Source organism: Dromiciops gliroides, chromosome 4, assembly GCF_019393635.1.
Source record: "Dromiciops gliroides isolate mDroGli1 chromosome 4, mDroGli1.pri, whole genome shotgun sequence".
Lineage (NCBI taxonomy): Eukaryota > Metazoa > Chordata > Mammalia > Microbiotheria > Microbiotheriidae > Dromiciops > Dromiciops gliroides.
In genome coordinates this window covers 29,634,364-29,652,682 of record NC_057864.1, presented here as the reverse complement: position 1 = coordinate 29,652,682, position 18,319 = coordinate 29,634,364, and the positions used below count along the sequence as shown (strand labels likewise).

Sequence of the window (18,319 nt, the reverse complement as noted above, 5' to 3'; positions counted from 1 at the left end):
CTCCTTCCCTTCTTCCCCTCTCTCTTTTCCTCCTCCCCATCTCCTCTTCCTTCTGTTTTGTTGTCTCCTCCTCCTTGGGCTGCCCATGGGGCTGGGGAGTGAGAACACCAGCTAGGGAGCTTGGAGCCAGAACTCTCTGCCCCACCCTGAGCGTTCTCCTGCCCAGCCAGAGCTGATTAATGATTACAGGGCTGGAATGAGGGCTGCCGGCTTGGACACACTTCAAAGTCCACCTTGGCCCTGACCCACAACGGGCAGCGTGGGAAATGGAGGCAGGAGCCCGGGAGGTCCCAGCAGAGCCTCCCCAGGAGGCCAGAGCCATCCTCAATGTCTATGACATCCTGGTTGTCGTCTTCTACTTTGTCTTCGTCCTCGCAGTGGGGATCTGGGTGAGCCTGAACCTCGGGGTGGGGAGGAGGGGGGAGGAGGCATAGCTGGGGCAGGAGGAGGTTGGAGTGCCTGGCACAGGGCCACTCATCATCTCCAGTCTTCCATAGATGGAGGACCGCTGCTCACCAGGATTCGTGGGGGAGGCTAGAATCAGGCTGTCTTGGGATGGCACATCAAAAGTAACCTCAGAGATCATTCAGCCCCACTTTCCCAGAGAGGGAAACTGAGGTTGAGAGAGGGGAAGGGACTCGCTGGAGATGACAGAGGAAGTCAATCAATCAGCAAATATTTACTGGGTCTCCCCCTACATTGTTGGGTGATGATGATGGGGGGGGGGACCAGGAAGAAAAGGAAGAGGAAGAGAAAAAGGACACGAGATCTCTCCTTGGATACACACAAGGGACAATTAATTTGAGACAGAAACTGTAAAATTAAAATCTTAAGTCAGGTTTTGAAAGAGGGAAGGAGGTCCTGGGAGGAGAGGTTGTGGGACAAGGGATGGGCGGAGGAGAGAGGCTGCTCCACACAAGGAGAAGGCCTATGCGATGCTACTTAGCAATAGTCTGCCTTGGGAGCCTGGAGTTAGAAGGGGTGGCCTCGGCTCCCATTGGCTCACGTTGGGTTCCTTCCTTTCCAGTCCTCTCTCCGGGCCAGCAGAAGCACTATTGGGGGCTATTTCTTGGCTGGGAGGTCCATGACTTGGTGGCCGGTGAGTCTATTTCTTTCTCTCTGTGACATCCCAGGCAGGAGGTATGGGACCCCTGGGTGTGGATGCTGATTCCGCTCCCTCCCCCTCCCCCCCCTTGTGCTGTGTAGCCTGGGGAAGTTGTCCAACCTCTCCAGGTCTCCCTTCTCACATTTCTCAGGGCCTGTGTTAAATGGATACTGTTAGCCTCTAGTGCGGGGTGGGTTTGGCCTGAGAACCCTCAGGGAAGGAGCCGGGATGATTCATATGTCTCCCACACAAAGCCAAGCACACATGCTGAACGAACAACCCGATAACCGGACAGCTCCCACACAAGGTCTCAAGGGAAGACTTTTCTGTGCACGCACACACAAGGGCACAAACTGAACATCCCCATTTCCTTTGATCCTCGGACATCCTGGTGTCCAGTCACCCTCTAGAATTCTCCACCTCCTCCAGATGGCACCCACAACTTAGCACAGTACTCCGGGTGTGGTCTGACCAGGCCAAAGGGGAGCAGGATGCCCACGTCTCTATTCCTAGAAGCTTTACCTCTCTTACTGTCGCCCAAGATAGAACTAGTTCTTTGGGGTAGCTCCATCCCACTGCTGTTGCATATTGAGCTCGTGGTCCACTAACACACACAGATCTTTTACAGAACTGCTGCCCCTCCTCACCTGCTTCACCTAGTACTTGCAGAGTTGTTTTGTGCCCAAGTGCAAAGACTTTCTTTATACTGTTGAATTTCATCTAAGTAGATCCAGCACAGTTTTTCAACAGTCTCTCCAACATGTGCTGTCTTCCCCTTCAATTACTCTAGCCAATCCTGTAGGTGTAAAAATGATACCTTGAGGTTTGCATTTTTCTAATCAATAATGACTCAGAGCCTTTTTTCATATGACTTTATTCTCAATGACCTTTTAAATCCTGACTTTGTCATCCATCCAGTGTGTTAGCTGTGCCTCCCAGCTTTGTTCCATCTGCAGATTTGATGAGCTTGCCATTTGTGTCTATCTGAATAATTTATAAAAACATTCAACAAGACAGAGACGAGCACAGATCCCTGGGACACCTCACTGGAGACCTTCCAAGTCGACACAGAACTGTTCATGACAATTCCCATTCATCTTCTTGCCAGCTCAACTAATGGTCATGGTGTCGAGTCCCATGTCTCTGTTCACAAGGATGTTGTTCAGCATCCATGGAATCATGGGCTCCTAGAGCTTGGACCTGCATTTGGTCCAACTCTGTCATTTAACAGAGAAAGAAGTAGAAATACAACAAGGCAGAGTGTGACCTGCTTAGGGTCACTTCCACAGGAAGCCTTTCCCAGTGCCCTTAATGCTGATGCCTTCCTTCTATGGTTATCTCCAGTGCATCCTATCTATACCTTATTCGTGCATGGTTGTTAGCTTGTTGCTTCCCCCTTTAGACTGTGAGCTCCTTGAGGGTGGGGCTCTCCTGTCTTTCTTCTGTTCTTTTTTTTTTTTCTATTTTTCTATTTTGTTTTGGATTATTTTGGCCCTTTTTTGTATCCCCGGATCCTAAGTCAGTTCCTGGCACATAGTAGGTGCTTAATAAATGCTTATTGACTAACTAACTGATATAGCTAGTATCAGAGGTACCATTTAAACCTAGATTGATTAATCAAACAATAAGATTGGTTGCCAGACTCTGACTCCAAACAAAAGACCTTTCCCACTGTGTCATCCTACTCTTGACCAATCACTTCCCTTTTCTCTGTGCCCACAAGCCATTCCTATCACAAGAAGCCCATTAATTTGGTTAGCAATCAAATCCAAGCTCATCAGTCTATGTTGGTTACTTCCCCTGCCCCTTTTAAAGAAGGCAAACCTTCTCAGAGTCATTCTCCAGAGAGGAAGCCCATCCCTCCACATCACAAGGATACCCTGGGAGGTCAAATCTGCCTCCTCAAATTAGCTTCTGTCACTCACCTCACTTGATAGCCAGAATGTAAGCCCCTAAGGTTGTGGGTTTGATTGTTGTCTCACCATCAACTGTGATAAAATGTGTCAAGTCCTTCACTAACCTCCAGGGAGCTGTAGAAATCCTGACCATTATTACTGTTAATAATTGCCAGCACTGTTTGGATATCATCTCTCATGAAATGCTGGTCTTTTCTCACAGTATTCTTCCTACTATGTTTTTTCTGGTCTTAGATGGATAGATGGATGGATGGATGGATGGTTAGATAGATAGATAGATAGATAGATAGATAGATAGATAGATAGATAGATAGATAGATAGATAGATAGATAGAGGGTGGATGGGTAGAAATGAAAGAAGGAAACAGATAGATGAATGTATGGATACATGGATGGACAGAAAGGATAAATAGAAGGATAGATGGATGAATAGAAATGATAGAAAGAAAGATTGATAGATGATAGATAGATAGATAGATAGATAGATAGATAGATAGATAGATAGATAGATAGATAGATAGATAGATAGATGTCAGGTTTACCAGATCTATTCTGGTAATTTCCTCCATCTGTTCTCTTTTTAGTTTATACCTTCTTGATTAAATTAATAAAACTCCAGGCAAAAATGTTTTCACTGGCTCTTGTTGGGTGCACTCCATCCCTTGCTATGGGTACATTGCTTTTATATTTCAGGTTTGGGTCCAAAACTCCAAATCCCATTTCATTCACCACATACCATTTTTTAAAAACAACATTTACTCAGTGCCCAGTAATTGTGACTGGATTCTGGGAGGGATATGAAGATGAATAAGAAACAGTCCTTACCCGCAAGGTGGTTGTAGTCTGGGATAGGAGATAAAATAGACACAAACTCTCTAATACAAGACAGAATACCAGTGCGATTATGAAGGTATAAATAAAGTACTCTCAGAGTTCAGAGTGGGGAGAAATTACTTCTAGATGTAAAATTTAATGGGGACCTCAGACACCATCTTCTCAACTTCCAAAATCTTTTTTATTTTGACACCCCTGTTATCAATGGTGATTAAAAATACCACCTATGCCCCTGAGGACTTCAGTTTCTTGCCCAGGGTTTTGTAATCCTCAAGACAGCTGGGAGCACTCTACATGTGTGTCTGTCTCTGTCTCTTTCCTTCTCTCTGTCTCTCTCTCTGTCTCTCTGTCTCTCTCTCTGTCTCTCTGTCTCTCTCTCTCTCTCTCTCTCCCCTTTGATTCTGTTTCTCTATATCACCATCTCCATCTCTGTCTCTCTCTGTCTAGAGATCTAACTCTTCTGACCCCATACCCAGAAGATTGACCCTATGACCCCATATCTCCATCCATTTGGGAGCCCACCTCCCAAATCTAGTTACCCAGAAACCCAGACTTCAGTCCCTTTCCTTGACCTCTCTCCTGTACCTTTCAGATTGGTGCCTCTTTGATGTCCAGCAATGTGGGCAGTGGCTTATTCATTGGCCTGGCTGGTACTGGGGCAGCCGGGGGCCTGGCTGTAGGCGGCTTTGAGTGGAATGTGAGTAGCCATGGGAAATGATTTCCAGGGAACATGAACAAGACCATTGTAGATTTAATTGAGATAGGAAACGCTTATCTGGGCTTGGTCTCCTCTCTGTAACTTACTGTAAATAATGACATATGAAAAATTCGAGAGACATAATGTCTGGGTAATTAATCATTTCATTAATTATGGCTAGTGAATAATTTAATAAAAGGATGGTCATCTAGCTGGTTCTTGTGAATCAAAGATGGATCAGGGGGCCCTCTGGATGCTTATATGCCTTAGAAGAGTGGAAGAACAGGCAGCAATCAACCCTGATTGGTTAACACTTAATGAGAAGAATGAATATTATAATGAGAAGCAGACTTATTCTAATGAGAGGCTGGGGGACTCAACTTTGATTATGCCACTCTTACTCCCTGAGCACCCCCAGCCTTGGCCAATCTAGACAAAGGATCTACCCCCCACAGGAAGCCAGAGTAGAACACAATGGGCTTCCCCAGTTGGGGTGGGGTCTTAATGAGACAGAAGAGAATGTTAAATCCAATCTCAGTATCAGCCCCATTCTTCAGGAGCTGATTTGATCTAGAAGAGAATGAGGAAATAGAAAGGGAAAAAATCCTGGCTCTCTCCAACAGTAATTGATTATTACTAGAAGAGAGAAATAATCATCTCTCTCATAACTCTAGGTCCACTTGGAACATAGGATCATAGAACATGGACCCGTGAATGTCAGAGCTAAGAGGAAATTTAGAAACTGTCTGCCCTCCCCCCACCCCATTTTACCAATGGAGAAACCAAGGTGAAGAGTAGGGGAGTAACTTCCCTAAGATCACACACAGAAAGTTGGTGACGGAATTAAGACTCCACTCATAGGACTCCCAACTTCAGGACCAAACAGATCCTGATACTTCATGTGTAGGCAGCCACCTACTTCACCTACATCTAGGGTCCAGCAAGAGAGAGCTCTGGCTTCATTCTTTTCTCCCCTCTGCCTTCACCAGGCAACCTGGGCGCTCCTGGCCCTCGGCTGGATCTTTGTCCCTGTCTACATTGCGGCAGGGGTCGTCACCATGCCTGAGTACCTGAAGAAGCGATTCGGAGGCCAGAGGATCCAAGTGTACATGTCTGTCCTGTCTCTCATCCTGTACATCTTCACCAAGATTTCAGTGGGTAGAGCTTCCTGCTCATGAGGTTGTCCTGGGTTCTATTTGCCTGGCACACACACTGCCAAGCACCCTGGGGGGAGGAGGGCAATCATACAGAGACCTTTCCATCAGGGGCAGGGGAGGGATGAAGACCCCCCACTTTAGACATGAGGTCTTTGAGGTTCAGAGAAGGGATTTATCTACACACAGCAAGTCAGTGACTGGCCCAGAGCTGGAAGCCAGGACCTCTTCTCTCCTTCCCTCTGCTTTCTTTCTCCCCTCACTTCCAGCCAGGCCAAGGCCACTCTCAGAGGAAGAGAGAGAGGCAGATCCTGGGATGCCTGAGCTGGGATGGGGGCCCTGGCGTGGGAGCCCTCCCCTCCCCTGCCCCAGGACAGTTCTCTCCATCTTATGTCATTGCAGACCGACATCTTCTCTGGAGCCCTGTTTATCCAGGTGTCCTTGGGCTGGGATCTCTACCTGTCCACAGTCATCCTGCTAGTTGTGACGGCTATCTACACCATTGCCGGTAATGGCACTGGGAGCCAAGGATGGACACACAGAGAGGGTCAATGGGGATGGGCGGAGAGGAGCAGAGGGAAGGAGAAGGGGGTGGAGAAAAAGAGATAAGAGACAGAAGGACAGAGACAGAGGAGAGAGAGAAAGACAGAGGAAGAAAGGGAAGGAGGGAGAGAGAAAAAATGGAGAAACAGAGACAGAAAGAGGAGAGGGGGGGAAAGAAGATGGGGGAGAAAATGGAGAACAGACAGACAGAGAGAAACAGACAGAAAGAGGAGGGGAGAGGAAGATGGGGTGGGGGGCAGAGAAAGTGGAGAACAGACAGAGAAACAGAGAGAGATGAAAAGAGGAGGGAGGGAGAGAGAAAAAATAGAGACAAAGGAGAGAGGGCAGAGAGAGACAGAGACAGAGACAGAGAGACAGAGAAAGAGATGGGAGCAGAGAGAGAGTCAAGTCAAGCAGCCTCCACTGGACAACCAGGAACGGGGACAGCCTGGCTGGTTGTGGGACTGATCGCTGCCCCGTGTCCCTAGGGGGCCTGACTGCTGTGATCTACACGGATGCTCTGCAGACGCTCATCATGGTCGGGGGAGCCCTGGTACTTATGTTCTTAGGTGGGTAAGGCCTCGTGGGTTCTGGGGTGGGGGGTGGGGTGGGCAGGGCTTTATTTCCCCTGCTAGCCTAACCACTCCCTGAGGACAGGGGCCATGTCCCCTCCTTCCCCAGTATCTGCACAGAGAGCCCAGGACATGGTTCCCCTCCCCCATACCCCCGGCAGGGAGCCATGGGCGGGGCGCTCCCTTCCAGGCCCTGTGACCCATGGAGCAGATGCTCTGGACCTGCAGGGTTTCAGGAAGTGGGCTGGTACCCAGGCCTGAAGGACAAGTACAGCATGGCCATTGCCAACGTCACCGTGCCCAACACCACCTGCCATCTGCCTCGGCCCGATGCCTTCCACCTGCTCCGGGACCCTGTCACCGGGGACATCCCGTGGCCTGGCCTCATCTTCGGACTCACAGTGCTGGCCACCTGGTGCTGGTGCACAGACCAGGTACCACCACCCTCAGTGATCACACTCCCCGCCGGGACTTCCGGCCCCTGTGAGACCACACAGAAAAGGGACCGGGCACAAGCAGGACCCAAGGGGAGCCCACAGTTATGCAAACCTCACAGGCAGGAGCCAGTCTGGCCTAAAGAGACCAGTTCAACTAAGGGTAGGCCATAGAGCCCACCCTGGTTTAAGGCCTGCCTCTGAGGCCCATCAGCTGTGTGACCTCAGGAAAGCCCCTTGACCTCTCAGTGCCCCAGGGAGCTCTAAGGACAACCTGCCACCTGCCCTGGTAGAAGAGTTCCCTAAACCAATGAAATCACAATCCCACGTACTCCAGTCTCCCCCCTCACCCCCTTTCCCCCCCCCCCCCGCCGCAGTTCAGCCCCCCCACACACACCACCATGTACCTAGTACTCGGAGTCAGGAGTCCAGCTTTGCACCAACTCAGTGTGTGACCCTGAGTCAGAGACTTCAAGGATGAGCCTCAGTTTTCTCATCTGTACAATGAGGATATTTATTCCCGCCCTGCCACCTTCCCACGAGACAAGAGCTGGGAAGGCATCAAGTCAGGGCTGAGCTGGTGCCCAGGAGCAGGCTCAGACCGCTCCAGGCCAGGGGATGAGTCCGTGTGACCTCCCAGGGCTGGCTGTGGTCCGTGCTATGGGCTCCCACCCCAAGGCCGCCTAGTCCTTGGACCTCCACAACCTCCCTCCCCTGCCTCTATTTCCCCGTCCCAGGTGATTGTGCAGAGATCCCTGTCAGCCAAGAACTTATCCCATGCCAAGGGGGGCTCCGTGTTTGGGAGCTACTTGAAAATCCTGCCCATGTTCTTCATCGTCATGCCCGGGATGATCAGCCGGGCTCTCTACCCAGGTAAGGGCCATCTCCAGGGACAAGGAGGAATCGGGATGAGATGTGGTGAAGGCAGCATAGACCCTTGGAGCTGGCCGGCCCTTCCTGCCCTCCAGTCTCCCCTCAGCTGAAGAAGAACCCCCTTTATATCTTCCCTTACAAGAGACCATCCCTGCTCTGTGTAAAGATTGAGGATGGGGAGCTCTGTACCTCTCAGGGCAGCCTAGGACACTGAGCGCAGCTCTCACGGTTTGGCTGCTTTTTTCTGACATCAAGCTGATATCTGCCCTTGCTGACAGCTCTGACGCTCCGCCCCAGATGTCCCGATGCCTGCCTTCCTTGGGCTGGGTCCCTCTAATCCTAGCCCCACCCGTCTCTGTGGATTGCCTCCCTTTGTGGAGTGGAGAGAATCTGGCACAGGGAGGCAGGGCACCCGGATTCTAGTCACAGCCCAGGTTAGCAAACATGGATTAAGCCCTTTGTGTTCAGATCCCTTTCCTGGGCTGTGAGGGAGACACAAAGTTTGGATGAGACCATGGCTCTGCATTCCTGCAGCCCACTGTCCAGTGGGGGGAGGGGGGAGTACAGGAAGAACCCAGGCCTAGAGGAAGTTTTAGCAGCTGCCCACAGAAATCATGGGTGGATCTGCAGAGGGCTAGGATCCTGGTGGGGCTGGGAGATGACCAACTAACTGCTAAGAGAGTGTCCGAGTCATCTACATGCTCCAGGCCTCAGTTCTCAATTTCCTCCCAGGTCTGTCCTATATTCTAGAGTTCCCCACTAATGCCCACTGATTCTGAAGTTCTATGTTCTGAGTTCTCTCCTACCACTGATGTTCTGTGTTCTAAGATTCCTCCCACTCAGTTCCGACATCCCCTGTTCTAAGGCCCTCCCAGCTCTGACATCCCCTGTTCTAAGGCCCTCCCAGCTCTGACATGTCCTGTTTTAAAGATCTTCTCAGCTCTGATCTTTTTAGCCTCCAGGATCCTCCCCAAACTGTCAGTCACTGAAAAGGCCTTAATGGCTAACTTCCTCTGAAGTGTCCTGTTTTCACAAGGGCCAACCCCTTGGCACAAAGGAGTAGGTTTCTAGGGGTGAGACACCAGGTTCTAAGGATGACCTGGAGAAGAGAGACTTTGGGGACAGAGGGCTTCCCTTCTACCCCAAGACACAGGGCCCTGTCTGTCCCTCCCTGCACAGGCCTGGCCCTGTCCCACCCCACCATCCTCTGGGTGGGTGGACACCCTGTTTGGGACACAGGCAGGTACCAGGGGCCTGGGCCTCAGCCTGCCCTCAGTCCTGACTTCTGCCTTGGCTTTTACAGACACAGTCGGCTGTGTGGACCCTGACATCTGCCAGGCCGTCTGCGGGGCCCGAGTGGGCTGTTCTAACATTGCATACCCCAAACTGGTGATGGAGCTCATGCCTGTAGGTGAGGCCTCACCTGGTCTTTGGGCCTGGGGAGGGACAGTTTGGTAAGGAGGGGAATAAGAGGAGAGGCAGGCAAGAGGCAAGGCCACAGCCAGAAACCTTTACAGCCGGGCTAAGTGGAGGGTGGGCATTAGGAGGGGAGGCCTTGGGAAAGGTGAGGAATTGTACCCTGGGACACCAGAGGAAAGGAAACGATTGTGTCCAGGCCAGAGCCATGCTTGGGAGCACAGCACCGATGGATGAAGCTGGTGGCAGCATGGGCAAGGTACACAGGGCTCCCGTGTCTGCCAAGCCACTTTGGAGAACAATCCCCTCCCCCTCAGGGGTTGAGCACACCCTCTAAATTGTCCACCCTGGGACAAAGCGCCAGCTGGCTCTCCCTAGTTATGCCTCTGGGGGGCTGGGCAGTGCCTTGATTATCTTATCTCTGCCTGTGTATCCTCAGCCCTTAGCACAGTGCTTGGCACATAGTAGGCATTTAAATGTTTGTTGCCTGCCTAACTTGGATGACCGTAGGGAAATCCCTTCTCTGAACCTCAGTCTTCCTGGTCTATATCAAACCAGGGTGACAACCTCTGCCGAGCTGAGCTCACAGGGGTCTCCCAAAAATCGAGGGGCACAGGGGATATAACATGAGCTTCACATTCCTGGAGGGCTGAGGCCTTGTCACCAGCTGAGGAGTGGAACCTGGGACATGGGCAAAGGGCCTGGTTTCTAAGGCCTGTTCCAGGCTCCATCACTGTCTCACTGGGCAAGTGTCTTCCCACACTGGGCCTAGGTCACCTTGTTAGAATGAGTGGGCCCTAGGGTCCTTTTCCATTCTGAGAATCAGTGACTCGGTGTTCAAAGGTCAGGCATTCAGAAGAGGCGTGGAGATCACTGATGTCAACGCCTACTAGGCTGAGGAGAAAACAGGCCCAGAGAAGGTCACACAGCTAGGAAGTGGCAGGGATGGCACCATCTTGTCTCCAAATGCAAAGCTCCTCCCCCGAATTCTGGCCCCTCTTCTAAGGCCCCTCCCAGTGATTCAGAGAGGAGGGGGAGGGGAAGGAGGAAGCTGGCTGCTCACGGTGACCTCTGAGCCACAGCTCGGCCAAACCTGGGTCCAGGCAGCCCCCGGGGTCCACCTCCAGCCCCCTTGATCATAATGTCACACGTCCCCATGAGGATGTTCAGGTTTTTCTGTTAGCCTCGTGAGGCCAAGAGAGCAGGGCTTGCCCTCCCCATCCTGTAGAATAGAGAGGGGAAGGGGCAGAGAGACCAAGCCTCAGTCTCCTGCCCCCAGGCCCGTGCCTTCCTTAATCTCCAAGTCTAGGCAGGGAGATGAGATCCCTGGGGTTTTCTTTTCCCCGGGGCATTAGGACTGAAGGCAGGAAGCCTGGAGCTGCTATCCTCTGCTTGGCCCCCAGCCAGCCCCAGCTGGTCCCTGGAAACCTTAAGACACTCCCAGGGCTCCCAGTGCTGCTCTCCCCCAGCCAGTCCTGAACGGCTCCTAGGTCCCAGAGGCACCTTGGGATGAAGCTCACGGCTTGCCAGCTGCTTGGCCCCCAGCCAGCCCCAGCTGGTGCCTGCGGGGCCACCGTCCCAGAGGCTGCTTCTCTCCACAGGGCTTCGAGGCCTGATGATCGCAGTGTTCATGGCAGCCCTCATGAGCTCCCTCACCTCCATCTTCAACAGCAGCAGCACACTCTTCGCCATTGACATCTGGCAGCGCATCCGCAGGACGGCCACTGAGCGGGAGCTGATGGTGGTGGGCAGGTGCTGGCCACCTCCCTGGGCTCTCACGCTCCCATCCTCCTGGGCCTGGAGGCCCTTCCCCCTCCCCTCCCAAAGTGAGGGAGAATGGGGTCAGATCCCTCTGCTTAGAGTGGGCAGGTTCCAGCCCTGCACACCCACTGGCTGCATGACCTTGGATAAGTCATGTCCCTTCTCTGTTCTCCAAATTCCCCCTCTATCAATGAAGGGATTAGACTAGGTGCCCACCCAAGTTCCTCCCACTCTGATATCTCTGGGCTCTAAGTTGTTATACAGGAGGTAGGATCACAGGCCGGGGCCAACCCTGTAGTCCCCAAAGCATCTCAGAGACTTGCCCTGAGGCTTCTTCCCCTGGCTAGGATGTAGGTCATCAAGAAGGTGGGGGAGAGAATTCCAGAGGCAAAGGACCAGCCTAGGCTGAAGGATCCAAGCCAGAATGAGCTTGGTGTGCCCAGGCATGGGGGAGAAAGGCAGCTGGGCCAAGGGCATGTGGGCAGGCGGCAGGGAGGCCGATAGAACAGGGTCTCAAGGTCAGGATTTTATCTGAAGGCCACAGGAATCCAGCAAACGGCCGGACTCCCTGGACACTTCCTGGCCTGGCCTATCAGGGTGATTACATCCTTGAAGCAAGAAGGAAGCAGCCTTGTTCTGGTGCTATCATACCAGCAGGGCAGGGGACCAGGGCAGAAAAGGGGATTGGGGAGCTCAGCCCCCCTGAGGGAGCCAGGCTGTGTGGCTGTCCTGTGATTGTTGGATGTCATACCTGGGGAGTAGGGGCCAGTGGAGTGTGGGTCACAGCATGGCAGAGCCGGGAGGGAGCCTAGAACAGGGAATGTCAGAGCCAGGAGGGAGCCTAGAACAGGGAATGTCAGAGCTGGGAGGGAGCCTAGAACAGGGAATGTCAGAGTTTGAAGGGACCTTGGAGATCATCTGGTCTAAATCTCTCATTTTAAAGGTAGGGAACAGAGACTTATCCAAGGTCACCCGGCAGGTTAGTGGTAGAGCTGGCCCTGGAACCCAAGTTCCCTGATTCCCGGGTACAGACCCTCTTCTGGCTCTGGCCTGGTCCCCAGAGCTGTCTTGGCCTCAGCCTGAGGCCTTCTGTGCCCCTCTCCTCACAGGGTGTTCGTCGTGGTCTTGGTGGTGGTCAGCATCGTCTGGATACCCATCATCCAGAGCGCCAACAGCGGGCAGCTCTTTGACTACATCCAGTCCGTCACCAGCTACCTGGCACCCCCCATCACTGCCCTCTTCCTTCTGGCCATCTTCTGCCACAGGGTCACAGAACCTGTGAGTGCAGGGGGTGGGGCGGGAAAGGGAAGAGGAACCCCTCCCAAGTCACCTTCTGTGGGTTGCGGGGGGGGGGGGGGTTTAGCATGCATCATCCCACAGGGGCTCTCACTGGTCAGGGGCTAGGTACTGGCACTAGATTCTGCCTCTGCCACTGACTACATGGGAGATTGTGGGCAATTCTCTTTCCCATTCTGGTCCTGGACTTGGGGGTCACCGAGGTTCTTCCCAGCACAGACTCGATCTTCCCACAATCCTATCATTCACAGTGAAAATACAGGCCTTCCCTTCTCTGGGCCTCAGTTTCCCCCAGAAGGAGGATTTTTCTGACAATAAGATCTATCCAATCGATGTGAGAGGTACTGAGCTTCCCGTCACTGCAGGTGTTCAACTATAGACTCCCTCACTCCCTGTCAAAGCAGCTGTAAAGGGAGGCTTTGCCTGAGGGAGAAGCTGCCAGCCATGTCCTCTGGGGTACCTTCTCTCTCTGAATCTGGGGTTCTAGACTAAGAAGATACTGGTTTAGGCTCGGGATGTCAGTGCCTAATGGTGGCATTCTAGGCAGCATGTCCCAGAGCTGGGCAGGTCTGGCCCTTTGGGAGTGACCTGGGCTCCTTCCTGCCCTTTCTCTGCAGGGAGCCTTCTGGGGCCTCATCTTTGGCCTGGTGGTCGGCACCGTCCGCATGATCCTGGAGTTCTCCTACAGGGTCCCCTCTTGTGGCGAGCCGGACACGCGGCCGGCTGTCCTCAGGGATGTGCACTACCTCTACTTTGCTCTGCTGCTCTTCGGCCTCACTAGCTTCGTCATCATCGCCGTCAGCCTCTGCACAGCCCCCATCCCCGAGGAGAAGGCAGGTTCCAGCCCAAGAGGGTGGGGCTGGACGTCAGAGCAGCAGGGTCCCCTGTGCAGCTCTGCCAAATGGGGTGTGGCCGCGCCCAAGTGGCTCAGCCTTTAGGGCCTGTTTCCTTCTTTGTAAAATGAGACGCTCAGGCTGGATGCTCTCAAAGGCCCCTTTCAGCTCTAGGTCTGTCAGCTTGGACCATGGAAGAGTAGAACTACAGGGACCTAGAGACAGAATGTCAGAGCTAGGAGGGCCTTAGAACAGGGAAGGTCAGAGCTGGGAAGTGCCTTAGAATGAATGACTGTATGAAGAAAAGACATTCCCTAAGGACCTGTCTGGGTCCAAGGTGGCAGAGCCAGGCCAGGATCTGACGATGCTCAGGACTCACTGTACTCACCCCTCCCCAGCCCCTGGCACCTGAGCAGGGAGCCTGCCTCCCCAGGAGGCTCTTTCCTCATTGGCCCCTGACTAGTACCCTTATATTCTCTCCTTCCAGCTCATTCCCCTGACTTGGTGGACCCGGAACTCCAGACCACCAGGCCTGGAAAGGCACTATCACACCCACCTGCCGAGTGACCGGGACGCAGATTTGTCAGGTCAGGAGAGTCAGACAGAAGAGAGAGTGTGGGAAGACAGCAGCCTTGAAAAGAAGGAATCCCCAGGTGAGCTGGGGTAGGAGGGGAGAGGCAGGCAGGTACCATTGTGGAACGATGACCCCAGTAGAAGCAGGCAGGCTCTGAGAGCCTCATGTGGTGCCCCCCAAAGCCTCGTGTGGTGCCCCCTCCCTACACGGTTCAGCTCGAGCTTCCACAAGAAGCTTCCTCCACCTCCCAATTGTTAGGGTTGCCTCCCCCAGACAATTACTTTGTACTTATTTATATGCCTTGTTTCACCTGTAGAATATAAACTCCTTGAAGATAGGAATCCTTTTCATGTTTATTTCTGTATCCCTAGACCCTAGCTCAGTTCCTTGTATATTGTAGGTGCTTAATAAGTGTTTGTGGCATTGAATTGGAGTCTGGGTTCTAGCTCGGCTTTGCCATTTCACTGTCCTGGGATGTTGGCAACTCATTGCCATCTTTGAGTCTTCTGGATGCAGCATCCCTTACTGGGCAAGTAGTTCTGATACATGGCCTATGATTGGAGGGCGCAGATCAAATCCTCCCCCCTCCCCCTTCTCCTAGAGGCTCAGGGGTCATACTCCCTGCCTTGTATATGTCTCAATTGCCCTTAGAGCTGACAAACTCAGCTTTTTAAAAAGCCCCCAATGGGGCAGTCAATCTTTGACCAATCAATGGCCAGCTGTCCTCAATGCCATGAGAAAAAAAAGAATGCCTCCATGCTTCACAGGCTAACAACTTGTAAATACGTTTGCTCTTCCCTGCAATGCTTCAGCGCCTTGTTATTTCTATTATCCGCCCCCTTAATTTCTGTGCTTATATCAACTACACACAAAAGCGCAAAGTGTAAGCAGCGAGCAAAAGAAGCTAAAGAAGTGAATGGAAAGAGGTCATTTGATCTCATTTGAATCAGGAAACTTGGGGGGTGAAATCCATGATTAAATTCCATCTATCCATCAATCAATAAGCATTTATCTGGGTCTTCCTATGTGTCCAAGCACCATGATAAGTGCCAAGGATACAAAGACCAAAGTAAAACAGTCCTTGCTTTTAAGGGGTTTACATTCTAATAGGAGAGACAAACGGATGGCTGGCTGGATGGCTGGCTGGATGGATGGATGGAAGGATGGAAGGATGGATGGAGAGAGAGAGAGAGAGAGCTAGAGAGATAGACACATGGATATATAGATATGCATATAAATAACAAAGCATAACGATAAGGTCATTTGGGGGGTTACCAGTAGTTGTGATGGAGGGGGGTAGATATCAAAGCAAAGAATCGCAGAGTATGAGAGTTGGAAGGGACTTCAGTGACTGTGCCAACCCTTATACAAAGCCAAGGCTTCATGTGGAAGGTGGTTCTTGAGCTGGATCTCAAAGGAAATCAGGGATCCTAAGGATAGTCTATTCCAGACATGGGGGGTGGGGCGGTGTGTATAAAGGCACCAAGAAGGGAGATGGAGCACTGTGGATTCAGAACATCTAGGAGACCAGTATGTTTGTGTGTGTGTGTGTGTGTGTGTGTGTGTGTGTGTGTGTGTGTGTCTCGGGGGGAGGGGGGAGGGATGGGGTAATGTATAAGAACTGGGGAAGGTTTTCTAGGAGGATGTACATGATTCGAATGCTCCCGGTCTCAGCCTAGGGCCAGGAAACAAGGTGCAGCTGACTCTTGCTCATCTCCACTTCTTCTTCTTCTTTTCCTTGGTCTCTCCTCCTCAGTCCCCAGCCTGTCCTGTTGGCAGAAGTTTTATTTCTGGTTCTGTGGCCTTTCTCCAACACCCACACCCAACCTGAGTCCCGCAGAGAAGGCTGCAATGGAAAGAAAACTGACAAGCATCCAGGAAACCCCACTGTGGAGGCGAGTTTGTAACATCAATGCCATCTTCCTGCTCACCATCAACATCTTCCTCTGGGGCTACTTCGCCTAAGTGGCTGGTGTGGCCCCACATCAGTCTGGCAGGCATAAACCAACTCATGTCAATCTGCCTGAAAGGCCACCATCAGCTTCCACCAAGGAAGCTCCTGAACATGAGCCGGGGGCATCATAGAACACAGAAGGTCAGTCGGTACTGGACAGGACTTGAGACCATCTTGGTCAATCTCCCACCCACCCTCCCTCACCTCTGCTGATTGGGGGTCTGCTGTGACAGCTCAGCAGATACAATGCTAGACTTGGAGCTCCGAGCTTTATCTGCACCCTCCTGGCTCTGAGACCCATTAGCAGTACAACCTGGGGCAAAGTCACTTCCCCTCTCTGAGACTCAGTTTCCTCGTTTCCATGGCCCTTTAAGGTAGTCTTGGGAGGTAGGAAGGACAGGCTTACCATCCTCATTTCACAGATGACGAAGCTCGTCCTAGAGAGGAAAAGTGACTTCCCTAGGATGATGCAGTGAATCATGGGAAGGTCTGACGGAACACCTTGGTCTGGTGGTATTTCTAAGCCTTCCAAACCCTTCTGACCTGACAATGGTCATGGGCCTTTAGGGGGGATGCCTGATTCTCTCCTCATCTCCTGAGTCCCTGGGGGGCTCCTGTGGGCTACCAAGCAGCCAGGAGGAGATTGAAGGAGCTGGGAAGATCCTTGTCTACTCAGTGAGGTTTGATGTTGCCTCGCTCCCTGCTCACTTTCCCTTTCAACATCCCTGGCTCCATCCCTTCCTGGAGCCCCGACAGCTTCACCTGGCTAAGGTACCACAGCCATTGTGTAGCTCTTATACTCTGAAGCCTTCAGTGGCTCCCTGCTCTTAGGGGTTCAAGTACAAACTCCTTATCCTAGCATAAGGGAAGCAACCTTACTTCCCCACCTTAGCTTATGACACCTCCAAACCTTCTATATTCTAGCCAAATTGGAAGACTCTTTGTCTCTCATTCTGATCCTGCCCCATCCTTTTCCTGGACCTTCATTCCCAGTGTCTCCCACTCTCAGAAAGAACTCTCCCTCCCTCCCATGCCCACCTGTATCTGTTCAAGGCCCTGTCAGGGCCCTGTCAGGGGCCACCACCTTTAGACAGCCTCATCTGTTTGTTGCCTCTGACAAAAGTTAACCCCTTTCCTCAAATGCCTCAATGTTTTTCCCCTGGACCTCTCCTTTCCCCCTCTCTGCCCTCAGCTTTGCATCCTACTTGCTCATGTCCCTGTAAGAATGTAAACCCCATGAGGATGGTAACTGTGTCGTTTGTCATTTTTGTCTACCCAGTGGGTGCTTGGGGCTCTGAACGTAGTAGGAGCTTCATAAATGGTTTTTTGCATTCTTCCCATTCCTCCCAGCCCACAGTGCCTCCCATCCCAGAATGGCTGTTCACTGATCCCTCCTAATTAACTTACAGAACTACTTCACTCGCCCTCACTGGCATTTTCTTTGGATCACTGAATGATAGAATCCTAGACTCTCAGAAATGGATGGATCCCAGAGAGGGGCTGCTTCATGCTCTCAGAGCAAGGATCTTCTACAACCTCCCAGACAGAGTCATTTAGCAGCTTGCTTGGAAACCTCCAGCCACAGGAGCTCACCAGAACTTGAGGCAACCCTTTCTATGGTGGGCCAACCTTCGTTCTTGGGCCTCTTGGAGACAGAAAAGGCCTTGAGGGATTTGCTATAAGGGGTTCAGGATAGTCTCAGGCAGAGAGATACACGTGTATCCCTAGAGGCATTCCCCTGACCCAGTAGTTCATAAGAAATCCCTGTCTTTGGGAAGGTCACACTCTGGAAGGGAGGAGGGATGTATAAAGAGAGAAAGGTAATTTGAGTTGAGAGCCCAGGCAAGGATTCAGTGGGTAAGTCAAGGCTTAATTCAAGGTGGCAGGTAGTGGGGTGCATAGAGACCTGAAGCCTTCCAAGAACAAGGCCTGCTGCCAGTGGGGGTGCTTATCCCCCCAATCTGCTTCAACCATTCACTTCACCTGAACTCTGGCAGGAGGCAGGACCACTCAGGAAAAGGTAAAACTTAGTTGTACCTGTCCAAACTGGAAGGAATATTGGAACATCTAATCCAACCCCCTGATTTTACAAAAGAGGAAACTGAGTCCAAGGGAGGCGATATGGTTTATACAGGCAAGTTCACACAGCAAGCTGCAGAGCCCAGCTCTGAACCTGCATCTAGGCTCCCAAGTCGGTGCTCATTCTACTCGATGGGCATCAGTAACAGCATCTAGGTATTGCTACTCAAAGTATTGGCTGAGGAAAAATGGGCTGGCCAAAGCATGGCTATGCCTATTGAGATTGGAGCCTCTCATTCTTTGTAGATGATGGTTCCCTGGCTCCTTTCAAGACTCCA

The 18,319-nt window shown here is 51.9% G+C and overlaps 1 protein-coding gene across 2 annotated transcripts; it reads left to right on the top strand.

Moving 5' to 3' along the window:
• Positions 1 to 230: 230 nt before the first annotated feature.
• On the top strand, positions 231 to 17,159 carry SLC5A9 (solute carrier family 5 member 9). Of its 2 annotated transcripts, XM_044004199.1 has the most exons (16): positions 231 to 389; positions 1,028 to 1,099; positions 4,448 to 4,552; positions 5,542 to 5,706; positions 6,109 to 6,214; positions 6,738 to 6,818; positions 7,050 to 7,255; positions 7,993 to 8,128; positions 9,432 to 9,539; positions 11,146 to 11,296; positions 12,415 to 12,583; positions 13,219 to 13,434; positions 13,922 to 13,946; positions 14,427 to 14,447; positions 15,488 to 15,512; positions 15,880 to 17,159. In XM_044004199.1, the coding sequence occupies exons 1-16, from the start codon at positions 267 to 269 to the stop codon at positions 15,971 to 15,973; spliced, it is 1,803 nt and encodes a 600-aa protein (XP_043860134.1). In that variant the 5' UTR covers positions 231 to 266; the 3' UTR covers positions 15,974 to 17,159. The 2 variants fall into 2 exon arrangements, with proteins under 2 accessions (XP_043860134.1, XP_043860133.1); XM_044004198.1 differs by lacking the exons at positions 14,427 to 14,447; positions 15,488 to 15,512 and having other exon boundaries at positions 13,922 to 14,087; positions 15,765 to 17,159.
• The last annotated feature ends 1,160 nt before the right edge of the window (positions 17,160 to 18,319 follow it).